General features: G+C 38.8%; 1 protein-coding gene across 1 annotated transcript in view; it reads right to left on the reverse strand.

Moving 5' to 3' along the window:
* LOC124153354 (phosphoinositide 3-kinase regulatory subunit 4) overlaps window positions 1-13,468 on the reverse strand; it is a 59,114-nt gene that overhangs the window by 21,234 nt on the left and 24,412 nt on the right. The window contains exons 18-20 of the mRNA XM_046526465.1: window positions 10,595-10,720; window positions 3,528-3,799; window positions 2,459-2,651 (exon numbers count right to left, since the gene is read on the reverse strand). Coding sequence (XP_046382421.1) covers window positions 2,459-2,651; window positions 3,528-3,799; window positions 10,595-10,720 — 591 coding nt within the window. The remainder of the gene's footprint in view (window positions 1-2,458; window positions 2,652-3,527; window positions 3,800-10,594; window positions 10,721-13,468) is intronic.

The following is a 13,468-nucleotide window of genomic DNA, read 5'->3' on the forward strand; positions in this document are numbered from 1 at the left end:
ATTAATTTGAAGGGCAGTTATAGAAAAATATTAGGGATGGTCAGATCGGATACCTCGGATCCAAATAGGTATCCGTGAATATCGCCCTTCACCGGACACTTGGGATCCAAATTCCCTGAAGACATCGGATCTGGATATGAAATTTTAAATTAACGCTTAAATGAATGCAGCATCCCATAAGTTAGAGTGAAAAGAATTCTAATCCTATCTTTGCATGTGTCGTCTTACTATGACTCTTGTCCTACATATGGACCATTTTGTTTAAAATCTCTTGTAGGGGATATGCAACAGAATTTCAGCCGTGGAAACTTGTAGAGCAAAATACGATAGGCACATAGTGTGACTCTTCCCAAGAGATTGAACAATCATCAGGGGAATCTCACCATCGCAGGATAATAACAAGTCAAAAGTAACTGCGCTACAGATTTCAGAAAACCACCCTCGGCCCTCGATCAGCCCATGCCTCTGATGTTTTTTTTTGTTTCTAAGATCATACATACCATAAATCCTTGTCTTAGAAGGAAAATATCAAGTTACACGAAAACAATCGAAGCATGTTTCATCCCTACCCCGTCTGCCAACTGACCTTCCTCGGTCTACCTGCTTCAATTCTCTGTTTCTTGAGGACAAATGCTAAGTGAGTGACTTTCTGGGCCCAAAGATGTCTCGATAGCTTCGGCAATTGGATGACAGGCACGAGATTTAAAAAAGAATTAGACCAAACATGGTGCATTTCTGAAGATATTTTAGTTTTTTTCAGCTCTATTTGATTGCCACTAAGTTTTCTAGTTACAACTAGACTACACTAATATTCAACTTTGTCAAAATGGCACAATTTTCAAAGAAACAAGCTTATCATTAGCCTCCTCAAACAAGTGGATGCAGACTGGAAATGCCAACTGCATATATCAAGTAGCTCACCCGCCTTTGCTTTGAAGGCAAAGATGTCACAAAATAGCAAGATCTGACATTTTCGTCCTCGACTCCCGCATGCATAATAGTCTCATCGCTTGACAGACGGAGGGACAGAGACATTAAGCTCCTTCACCAACACCTCTCCTTTATGCACTCCTGCTAACGACCCCTTCCTCTCAAGATTGCTGAGCGGTTGTCTTGTACTGTTCTTGCAACTTGTCGCATGTGACGTTGATGTTGTTCTAAAAATTGTTGATCGTGTTGCAAATTGCACAGTTGCAATTTGATGTAATGATATACTGATAAAAATGTCTTTCATTGAGTTGAAACATTTTTATTGACATGGAAAGAACCATGTGCTTGTACTGTGTTGTGAAACTATCGCAAGGAAATGCAAAATCCACCTCACCACAACTGAAGCATTTGCAACTGAAACAAAAGTCAGCATGCAATGAGAAAGTGACAAAATTCGGGAGAAATGCACATGAGGAAAATTTGAATACTGTCAAATAACTTGAAATCTTATAAAAATTATTTTTAATCAGTTAAAATATTAAAATGTGAATGAAAATCTAAATAGTATTTCTTTGATCGCATGTACCCAGAAGAAACTTGAATAATTACTCCATTTTTTGGCAGGCAATTAAAAATACATTTGGATCAGAAAACACCCAAAGATCCAACACCTGAAATTAAGTATCTAATCTGTAGACGAAAAAAATCCTGTATCCATCCATTCCTAAAAAAATATCACTATATTCAAAGAAATAATTAAGTGCAAAATTTGGTGAACTTAACCAGAAAATTAGGAGGGTTAGGTCAATTTGGAAATAATGAGTAAATTTGTGAAAATTTTGGAATGCCAACTGCACTATTCATTTGTCTATGCATTTCATAGTAAGAAACAACTCATTTTCAAGTGTAAGTGCTTCATCTTTTGTTTGAAGGCAGACTTGGGATAGACAATGTGACTCATCACATCTCACTTACTTCTCTCCTCTGCTTCCTATCAGGCAATTTCATCCAATAAAATACTCCTCACCTCCATTCGAGTGCCTGCTCAGCTATTATATTGAATCTGCCTGCCACCATAACTTTATCTTTGAGTCAGACCTTATTTTCATTTTATCCTAACAGTCAAACGTTTATTCCACTGTAAAATTGCGTTCTATCGGCTCTTTCTTATTTTCCAAATGAATGCAATTTCACTGGTGAATCTTCTATATACCTTCCTACCTTGTTCCTTCACAACTTTTTTGGGGCACAAATCTTTCTCTCATCTTTTTCAATCCTTTTCATATATATGAACAAAAAAGTGCAGATGACAAAAAAAACACTCTGCTTGCACTCCTTGCCATCTGGTTACATTTGCTACTTTAAGGTAAATAATAAATATTCCACACCACCCAACTTTAAGACCTCAATGCTGAAGCAAAATGCAACTAAGCATCACTGAAAATAGCTTCACATATGCACATTGAATGCAATAATAATAGAACAGGTAGGTATTATTTGCAGGTAAGTACGAGAAAGGGGTCCTCACCTGTTGATAGCCCCCCTGTGCTCGTGGAGATGAGCCACTAGGTTCCCACGAAGTCGCCAACCTGGAGGGGGTATTCTCTGTGGCTCCCACGCTGATTGTTCCGCCCAATCCCTGCCTCGTACTGCCACAGCTTGCTGGTCTTGCTTTCGTCTCAATAGTTCCCGTAATTCAAGGCGACATGGAGCACAACGATCTGAAAGTCAGTAAAAACCAGTCACTCAAACTATTTGCACCTTGAAGCATATGCCTGCAGGTACAAGAAATAGAAAAACTTCACAATCGGCAACTTAATTACAGCTGTGTAGGCAATATTTCACCCACGATCATCATACAAGTAAAAGCAAAATAACTCATGAAACTCAGGACCATTTTCACTTATGTTACCAAGAAAAGTGAATATATTATAATAATGAAAAGAAATTAAATTAGCATTACACAAAATTTCTGTAACAATTTCCATCTATCTAAAGTGCACACCAGGAGTATTATGAAAAATTAATTTTAACTAATAATATTATAAACCATTTTTCACATTTCATCTTTTCATATTTCTAAGAGCTAACAGTCAGATAAGTTGTCTTTGGAGCTCATTTCAATGCAATACTTTTTTTCGATATTTTTGTAAACAGATCCAAACTTTTATCAAAAGATTAAATTTTCATGGTTTTAGGCCATTTTGGTAAAAACTATCAAAGAGAAATAGTGACTAAATTCCACAAGAAATGTTTATATATAATGGAAAGAATTAAAAAGGGAAAAGCTCTATTGTCTGATGGAAGATGATTATTCTTAATCTGCAAACACAACAAATCAAAGATAAATAATGGGCCACCTTTGTGCTTACACAACTAAATGCAGACCCTGTATACCTGAAAGAGACCTTTATGCAATCTTGAATTTCGAGTAAATACCTTTACAATAGCGTTCTTTTTCCAAGCTCTTGAATTCCACATCCCAAGAACTAAGCCAACCAATCCAAACACCATTACCACACATGCACGTACATTGTTTTTCTACCAGGCTACATGTTATAAGAAATCACTCAAATCACAACATGTGAGCGACTTACATTGGATATATGAGTGCTCCTGAAGGCTGTGATCCACCTCCGATCCTCTGTTTGGAGAAGATGAGCACGAGGAAGTGGAGGACGTGATGGTGGTGGAGACTGGTGCCACCGAGGCAGACACAGGCAATGGATTCGGGCCGCTTGATTCGCCAGCAGCCACTGGAGGGACGGGAGCAGGCGCTGTGGAGGAATCCTGGCTAGAGGTCTGGTCATTAGCCTCTGTAGAACCAGTTTGGTTAGCAGGTGGAGGGGCTGACGATCGGACAGGAGATCTTGAAAAAGGAAAGAGAGATGGAAACTTCACACTACATATTCACTCTTTCTTGAATTACACCATGTTCAGCTAAGTCATTGTCAACAGTTTCAGCAGTGATTCTCCCGGTGTCTACGGGTCAAAGGCGTTGCCCAGCACTTTTCTTGGTCTTGCATAGTCCTTCCTTTCCCTCTTTCTTGTCTAACTGCCTGCTGATTGGTTGCCTCTCTCAGTGCTTTCACCCATGATTGATGAAAAGGATCACCCATCTTACGATTCATTTAGCCATTCACATCCTGTGTTTTAGCAATCTTGTTAGCTTCTCATATCAATTTCTTGTAAAAGCGTTTCCCTCTTTGAATGATTTTCACCTCTGCAAAGATACAGTGGTGACCAGATCCACTTCAAGTGAGCTCTACAATCATGGAAACTGCTTCTCCTCAGTGGCTCTTTTGAGCTTTTGTAGCCATGTTTTTAAGGCTCTGCATGTCACTCCAATGTACTTGCTGCCAAATGGACACCACACACTGTACATGCCTTCCCCAAGGTCACAGGGTATTTCTTCTAGTGATGGGTCGATTCCAAAATTTTATCGATTCCGATCCCGATTCCGATTCTGACATTTCGATTCCGATTCTACCGATACCGATTCCATCGATTCTGATGCCATAGGCTCCAAGAAAAATATCACTTAATTCCAGGCAACAAGAAAACCACTTTTAAAAATATTACTCTGTGAAAGAGTCAGTTGACAAAAGCATCTTTCAAATAATTACTATGTAATTAAAATATAATAGCTAAATTTCAAAACAGAATATACCTGAGTACAGAAATTTTCATAGCTGTAATAAAGATTACATACTACGTATATGAATCTATGTAATATTTGGCCCTTTCAAATTCTCAAGCTGAAAAACCAATTATTCTACATGCTCAGCCAGCAGGTTTTGACGTCTCCATGTTATAGTATTACTGCCTGCAGAAAATTGCCTTTTGCTACACATGTGTGTTATTGGGCATGTACTTTCCCACCAAAATTGCAAGATTTCGGAAACTTTGGAATTTTTATTAAAAATTATATCAACGATTTTTTGGATCTTGAATCTTCATGGAATTCAAGTGGTCGAAGCGAACAACTATAGAACTAAACTTTAGTTTTGTAGAGCCAAAAAAAAATGCTATACTTCTCACGTCATTTAATCAACCTTAAAATCTCTTGCTTTAAGTTCAAGAAAGAAACTAAACGCTACAAATGAATATCACATCGGACGGTCGTAGTAATAAAAAAGGCTAAAAGAGCCTTGTGGTGTGAAAACTCCCCCTACCGCCCGACTCACCTCGGCGAAGGTGGAAAGGGAAAAAGGGTATCGGTTGTTGTCTTTCACGGAAATAGTTCTTTTTTCTCTCTCTTAAGCATACTGACTTAATTTCTTCACTTTACTTCAATACCCGAGGCATATTTCTTATGCGTGGGATGGTTCCAAAAAATATCCAATCCTTAGTATTTTCACTCGAGTAATGCGCTAAATGGTCAAGTCGATCTATACATAATCCTTTTTAACATCCTCAGTTAAGTGTTTTAAGTCAATGAAGACGATTATCTATGCTTTAAATGACGATTTTCAAGACTAATGTTTTAAAAAACTTGAAAAATCGGCCTGTTACCGAGCCTTAAAGTTCCGCAGCGTGTAGCTCAGCCTTGACGCGCGATTGAAAAATCGCTCTTATTTCCTTCTTCGCAAACTTTCTTTTCAAGATTTCTTATTAGTACTCTTTAGAAATCTCTACTTTATATTGTGGTTAAAATTTTCCGAGTTATATTTTTCGTAAACGAAAGATAATGTCTACTTTATGTCAAATTTCACGTGAAAAACGGGTCGGCCATTTTGCGTTGTAAAACCCGACAGATGAGAGCCAAAATCTTCGAAAGTCATTGAAAGTATAGGCAAAGCACCAGATCAAAGGAATATTGCGTTTTATATTCCATAAAACTCACACCAACGCAAAACCACTTGGATAAATTCAAAGATTTTTTGAGGAAAAACGATATCTCGCGTGGCATTGAAAAATTGGTCATGCTTGGGCCTCTGTATCTCACTAAAGGTTCGTATTTATGTGAAATGGCATATAAAGCAATATTTGGTAATGATTTTTGAGTATTTACGCTGAGTTTCAAGTCTCTATCCCCAAAAAGGCCATTTTGGACTTTATTCCAGCTTTTTCCGATTTCAGACTAGTGTGCGCCGGGTAGGAAGACGATCGGCCGCTGCGGCTGGCGTAAAGGTATTCGGCGCCCACGTCGACAACTATAGTGTATTCGGCAAGCTGAAACTACCAGGCCAAGGCATTAGAATGACTTATCGGCTTTAAAAACTGCATTATTACATGAGTTTCATGATAGCGCTTCCTATCGCCAGATTGCTGGACCTACTAGCCTCGAAAGCACTGTAACCTTAACTACTCGACTCGACATTCGTAATGCGACTCGGAATGCTCGAGTCGAGTACCAACTACTCGATCGACTTGAATTTTCGAGTACTCGCACATCCCAAGAAGATATGTGTTTTGTTATTACGATTACGTGGCGCGAAAATTCAAATGACGGTTGGAAACGCGGTCGTTTATTTTGTTGTTTGAAGTACTACTGGAATCGGAATCGATTTTTCGCCTTGGCAAGTACTCGTTTTCGATTCCGGTTCTTGGCCGAGAATCGAGGAATCGAAGAATCGAGGAATCGAACCGACCCATCACTAATTTCTTCCTTTGGTCCCAGCCTGCCAGAATAAGCCGGCTGACTTTGTCACACTACTGAGTAGTATGAAAATGTTATGTTTTCTGAGACTTCTGGAGATTTTCTCCAAAAACCTGATGATGGAAAGTATTACCACGTATACTTCAGTATTGTGGTCGCCAGCAGTATGTTGTCTCTCTTGTACTTTTGCCTGTTTCTGCATAAGTTTGTCTCCATAGCCATTGTGGCAAATGGTTTCTTTTAAATGTTTCTTTTCTGCAGTCAAGAACTCTGTACCTGGTAAGTCGTGCGCATGATGAACAAGAGTTGCTACCAGTGAAGCTTACAGAGCAGGGTGACGTGAAGCGGCATTCAGGTATACATAAGCGTCTCCTCCTTCCGGTTACTTCATGTCCAAGTTTCTTGTCAAGTTACAATGTACAGTGTGCATCTTCACGTAGCAGCAAGTACATAGGAGAGGCATGCAGAGCCTTAAAAACAAGGTGGCAAGTGCTCAACAGAGCTACTGAGGAAAAGCAGTTCAACCTCTCCACGATTGAGGACAATGCTTGGAGTGGAACTGGCCACAAGTTGCCTTCCATGAGGCCAAAACCATGCATGCATAGAAAGTAGGGATGGTCGGATCGGATACATCGGATCCAAATATCCGCGGATATTGCCCTTCATCGCATACATCGGATCCAAAGTTGCGGAAGACATCGGATGTGGATTCGAAATTTTGAGTAATTGCTACAGTGAATGCAACGCGCAATAAGGGTGGAAAGAGTTCAGATTCTATCTTCAAATACGCCGTCGCATGCGATTCTTGTCCTACTCATGAACCGCTTTGTTTGAAAGCTCTCGCAGAGGTTACGTGGGAGAATTTCAGCCGTGGAAAATAAAAATAGCAAAATACGACTGGCACATAGTGTGACTCTTCCCAATATATTGAACAATCATCGGCGGAATCTCAGCGACAGGAATTTGAAAATGCATTTGGATCCAAAAATATCCGATCCGAAAGATCCGGCTCCGAAAATCAAGGATCCGATCTGAATCCTGATCCGAAAAAAATCCTGGATCCGTCCATCCCTAATAGAAAGTCATGCTGTCATCCAAGGTGGATACAAGCAGATATTGAGATCGCTAAAACACAGGACATGAATTGCTGATTGAACTAGGAGGTGCAATGTTTTCTCCAACAAACAAGGAAGAGAGCATTCAGATATGAAACCAATCAGCAGACAATTAGACAGAGAAAGTGGTCAGGAAGGACAATAAAAAGTGCCGAGAAGCACCTTCAAAATGAAGATCTAAATATAATGCAGTCCCTGAAGTTTCAGGATTTGGTAGTTCTCATAATAATCATTTTTAAATGAATGATCTACCCTGTAATAAATTAGGTTCTCTGCAGTCATAGAAATTCCCATCACCAAATAGCATTTTCTTGAATATATATTTCTAAAGAGCGTTCCACATTTAGTTGACAGTACGGGCCTTATGGATAACAGTGTTGCCAAGCTTCCGCTCCGCCGGCAGGCATCCTAACAGCGTATGCAACCACACATAATTTGGCGCCAAAACGGTTTAGTTCAAAAAGGAGTTAGGGATCGCACGAAAGACTGCGTAAATTAAGGAATTTTTTAGCGTATATTACAATACCTTTGCTGCAGTATAAAAGGAAAAGTCTTTTGTTATTTCATGTACGTACTTATTCAATGCACAAACTGAATAATGAATAATCTGTAATGTAAAAAATAACAATAAATTGAAGGATAATAAAAATTATAGCCGCTCCTGAATTAAACAAAATTTTTATTCCTTCCATATTATGCAATATTTTTTGGCTCTAGCTAGTATTACATGAAAGGCGATGTTGTATAAGACATCATCAATCTTTAATTTTTCAAAATTTTCCCGTACTTGGTTTATTGTAAATTAAAGATCTCTTTTCAAGCTGACATCTTCAAAGCTAATTTCCTTAATGTTCTCTTTCCTTCACCTTGTAGTAGGCAAGGATTCCAATTTCCTTGAGTAATAAGAGGCATTATCTACCACTATAATTGATCCTTCGGGTAAGTTTGCAAGAAGTGAGTGCTCAAACCATCTCTCGTAACACTCGCCACCCACTTCTTCATGCTCATCTATTGAGTTCTTTTTGTACAGAAACACATGCGATGCTCCTTTTATGAACCCATTTTCCGTTCCTGCGTGTATAATTGCAAATCGTCCTCCTCGGGAAGTGGGGGCCAAGCCCAGTATTTAGTCCAGCAAGGAAAGCTTGACGCGGATTTTCTAATTCTTTGTTTCGCAAACTAATGTTCACTATTTGTCCAACATTAATCCAACTTTCGCCTGTAAATACACTCGTCCTGTGTTCGCGACGATATTTTTTTAGCTACCTTAGATATTTAATTGTGCCACCAACTAATAATATCATCCCTTTCGATAAGGATGATTCTTTTCCCCCTCCGTTCGTACACGAAGCCTATGTCCAAAAGAAGACGATATAGTGTTGTCCTTTTGTAATCTGGGAGAATACTATCCATATTCACCGGGTTTCAGATGGATTTTAAAGTCGGAGGAATATTTTTCTTGAAGGATTCATGTACCTTTCTTCTAATTCCCGATCTCACCAAACCGTCGAAAATCACTGCTCTCGAATTTTTGTAAGGCTGTCTAATTTCTTTAGTTTTTGAAGGAGTTACCAATGGACCATGGGAGCTTTCCTTTCTCACTCTGTAAATAGTGAACTCCTAGCACCCAGTAGCCTTCGAAGCTTCTCGGCAGGCCTCACTAATGCTGAGAGATTTCCTTATGTACGAGAAGACTTTGAGCACCAATCGTCTTTCGCGGCTTATGAGCTTCTCACCTTTTCTCCTCTTCTTTGTATCGGACATATTGATTGGGCGTGTTACAGCAAAGATAAGTGTAAAACACACTTCACAATTCTCAAGTTCAATGCACCACACACAACACTTGTTCACTCCAAAAAAATGCAATGACAAACTGAACGCCTTCGTAAATTCTTCCCTCGGCCCCATCGGCCTGGGTCGCTTTTGGGGCAGGTTTTATGGTACCCTATGAAAGGAACTCAGAAAAAACCCAAGCCCCCTTTTGTAAATGCGTGCACTGGATGGGGTAGTGTTTGGTACAGATTATGAGATATTCTTTTTCTTGGTTTCCCCGATGGGACCTAAACAACCAAGACGAAAGAGTCTTACTTCCAAGCCGCTTGCTTACTTTCGTGTATCAATGTATTAAGATAAAAACACTGCTGTTACGACGTATGAGTAGGTATTCTCTGTTTAGGATATCAAACGAATACATAAATACATTTCATAGTATGCATTGACAAAAAACCCCTTTTCCGCCCGAGAATTTTCCCTCTGCGCGCAAGAAAAAGGAAGAAGCCCGCCCAGCGGCACCGTAATATTTTTTCTTAAGATAAAAACCTTGTAACTCACTTCAGAATTGATGTAAGTTAATGATTTTTTCACCAAAAATAACCTTGTAGTTTTCTTCACATTTGGTATGCAGCATATAGGGACCTACGACGTAAGAAACGTAAGTTAGTAAGCGACTACTTTTTACCTTGCAAAAATCATAATTTTCTTGTCCTAAAGTGTGTTACGTCGGCATAACAACATTAAAACTCAATATTTGTACAATTGGTGAAGACCTTCAAGCAGAAAATAGCGTGAAGAATATTTTGCAAAAAAAATTCAATTCAATAAAGACAACGGTCAGGCAGAAATTGCGAGAAGAAGATGAAGTAAAAAAATACACGTTTCTGACGGAAATTTACGGAAATGTTTTTTATAGATTTTGTTATAATTTTTATCGAAAAACTATTGGCGCCAATGAATGCAGCACCTTTTTCTACATTAGAATAAAATTTTTAATCAGTGCATAACGCAACTTTAATTTTCGTGCTGTTGTTGACAACACCGCGCTCCTGGCCTTATGGAGATTAACATGGGAAACGATTCTCCATAAGAGCCCATACTGTCAACTAAATGTGGAACGCTCTATAGTGTCATTGCCCTTCAAATGATGCAAAGAATTGAAAATGAAACTTACACACTACCACTTTCATTGTGTTTGCCCGTTGATTCAGGCTCTGAAGCACCAAACATGTGTCTCCACTCTTCGTTCATGGTAATGGTATGACCATCATAACCAGAGCCTTTCTTAGAACGATTTTTCCTGCAACGGACGAAAATATTGATGAGCAATATAATTATATTAATTACAGATAAGATAAGTATTATATATAGTACGGTAGTATATATAGTATAAGTATAGGTAAGTATAAGTATAATTATAGATTCGTATTAAACAACATAAGAAGAAAATATTGAATGTACACAGCAATGACTACTGTAGAATAATCAATAGTTTGAGGCATCAATTGGTGAAGTTGCATCACTTAAAATAAAAAATATCACTTATATATCATTTTAAACAATCAGTTTCATCACGATGCATCTTCAACTGGCAATCATAAGATGATGTCATACCATGCTAAATCCAAGCAATTAAAAATTATACACACAAATGTGAAATTAACAAAGTTTTACAATAAAAGTACAGTAGAAACCTGTTATCAACAGTGAACCATCAAAAGGCCTATGATTAACATGCAAAAATATGTGGATTAGCGAAGCCAAAAAGTCAATGCCATGGTATGCATTCTATAACACGAAGTATTTCTCTTCAAGTAGACAGGGTCATCACTCATCACTGTTACCAGTAACATGGAAATAATAACTTCAAAAATTATGTATGATGAAATGGTGCTTGCATTCTTTCATCATAGTGCTCAGCAGATGAAATCTGGTTGTCATTTTTTTAATGTAGGGTATAGGGTACATTACAGGTACCAAAGGTTTTTCAAAATATCATCACTGATGACCCCCTTTACTTTTGAGTTGACTAGTTATGCACTGCTTTGAAGAGAAATACCTCGTACAACCTAGTGCATACCAAGGCATAGACTTTTTGGACTCCCTAAATCCATATAACATATTTTTGCATGTTAAAACTAGGCCTTTCGATGGTTCACTGCCAATAAAAAGCTTCTACTATATTTTTTAAATAATATAATAACTGATCCAATATCATCACTCTAAAATTTTAATCAGAGTATTTTATGTGTGAATTAGATTTTGTTAATTTTAACTAGGGATGGGTCGAATAGTAGATTTCTCGAATTTCGAATACCTCGAATACTAAACGATGAATGTGAAAATGTTTGACTAGGTCACCTATGCAGCAGGAAACTCAAGATTTTGGCGAGTAATTGTGATTGCCTTTAAAGGATTCAAACAGGAATTTAGCTGATTAATGGAATATTTTAATTTTATGTAAACAATAGGGTAGTTTCCTTCATTAAAGAAAACGAAAGGTATTGATTGTGATTCGTTACCCACCATTAGTGTATTCATTATATACAAATTATTTCGTTCTAGAAATACCGGTTTAGACTAATGGCAATGTTCAATTTTACCTCATTTGAAAAAGGCCAGATTGGCGCCTATGCGATGCCACTCCACGTGACATCACAGGGACCTAGTTTCTACACGAGAGGATCGGAGTTTTACATCGTCTGAGGTTACCAATGCATGCATGAGGCACAGAGCTCAGGGAAACATGTCTTAATAATCACACAGTCTGTTTGATAAGGTATTAATAATCCTTATTTAAGCCAAGCGCTACCAGCTAGCATGGTACTCGGCTACCTGCTAGCATCCTGCGTCGTAATAGCGCTCAGAGCCTCGCCCCAAGGTCACCTCACTTGCGGTAGCGGGAACCAGAACGACGTCACGCGGAGTTTTTCCCGGCATTCATACTTACCCGTCGCGTATTCGCGCGCTTGAAAATTTTCACTTTTAATTTAATCGCGAAAAATAGATATCGTCTTATAAAACTCTAAAAGCGTACTTCGTAAATACGTACTTCAGGAGTATTAATATTTCGATTTAGGCAATAAAAAATAATAGGAAACCACCCTATTTGAGCATTACGCCTCCGTCGTATTTCTTCTTCTTCCCGGTATTTATTTTCTTGCGCAAAATGCTTAAATAAAGTCAGAAATATGTCGTGTTTGGTCTTATTCTTTTTTAAATTACGCGCACATTACTAATATTTCAATCCAATAAAGGTGTAATAACAATTTCCGAAAGTCATTGTTAGACACCTTTCGGGCTAGTAGATGACTCATGCAGCAGTTGACCTCGAGAAAGGGGGAAATTCGAAGCAGGTAGGTAGAAAAAGGTCAGTGGGTGAGAAAAGGGGGTGGGTGCGAGACACGTTTCTATTTTTCTCGCGTAACTTGATATTTTTTGAAGCTAAGGTTTTTGTAATACAATCCCTGCGCGAGCTGGGATCTTTTGTTTGATTTCGGAGAAGAGGAAATCGTCAAGAGTGGGTGAGGCGAATGCTGAATGGAGGGGGATAGTAGATCGTGGGAAATGCGCCAATGTCACTATCCCACGGCACTGAGTTCCTCCCTATGGTAGTTTCATCTCCTGGGGAAGATTCAAAATAAGTGCTTGTCATTATTAGCCACAAAGGACACACGGCAAACACGTGTTTGCCGTGTGTCCTTTGTGAGAGATGATATCCATCTTATGATAAAATGAGAGGAGGTACCTCCTCTCATTTTATCATAAGATGGATGCGGGAAAATGGTCAGTGGGGAGAAATAGGGAAGGGTGAAACACGATTCTATTATTTTCCGGTAACTTGATATTTTTTTCAAAGCTGAGGTCTTCGTAATATGATACCTGCACGAGCCGGGACCTTTTTTTTGTTTTCGGGGAAGAGGAAATCGTCTGAGAGGGGGGGGCGAACGCTGAATGGATGGGGATAGCGGATCGTGGGAAATGCACCAATGTCGCTATCCCACGGAACTGAGGTTCTCCTGATAGGGGACACCTGGGATTTTCGGAT

This window comes from Ischnura elegans, chromosome 2 (assembly GCF_921293095.1).
Source record: "Ischnura elegans chromosome 2, ioIscEleg1.1, whole genome shotgun sequence".
Taxonomy (NCBI): Eukaryota; Metazoa; Arthropoda; class Insecta; order Odonata; family Coenagrionidae; genus Ischnura; species Ischnura elegans.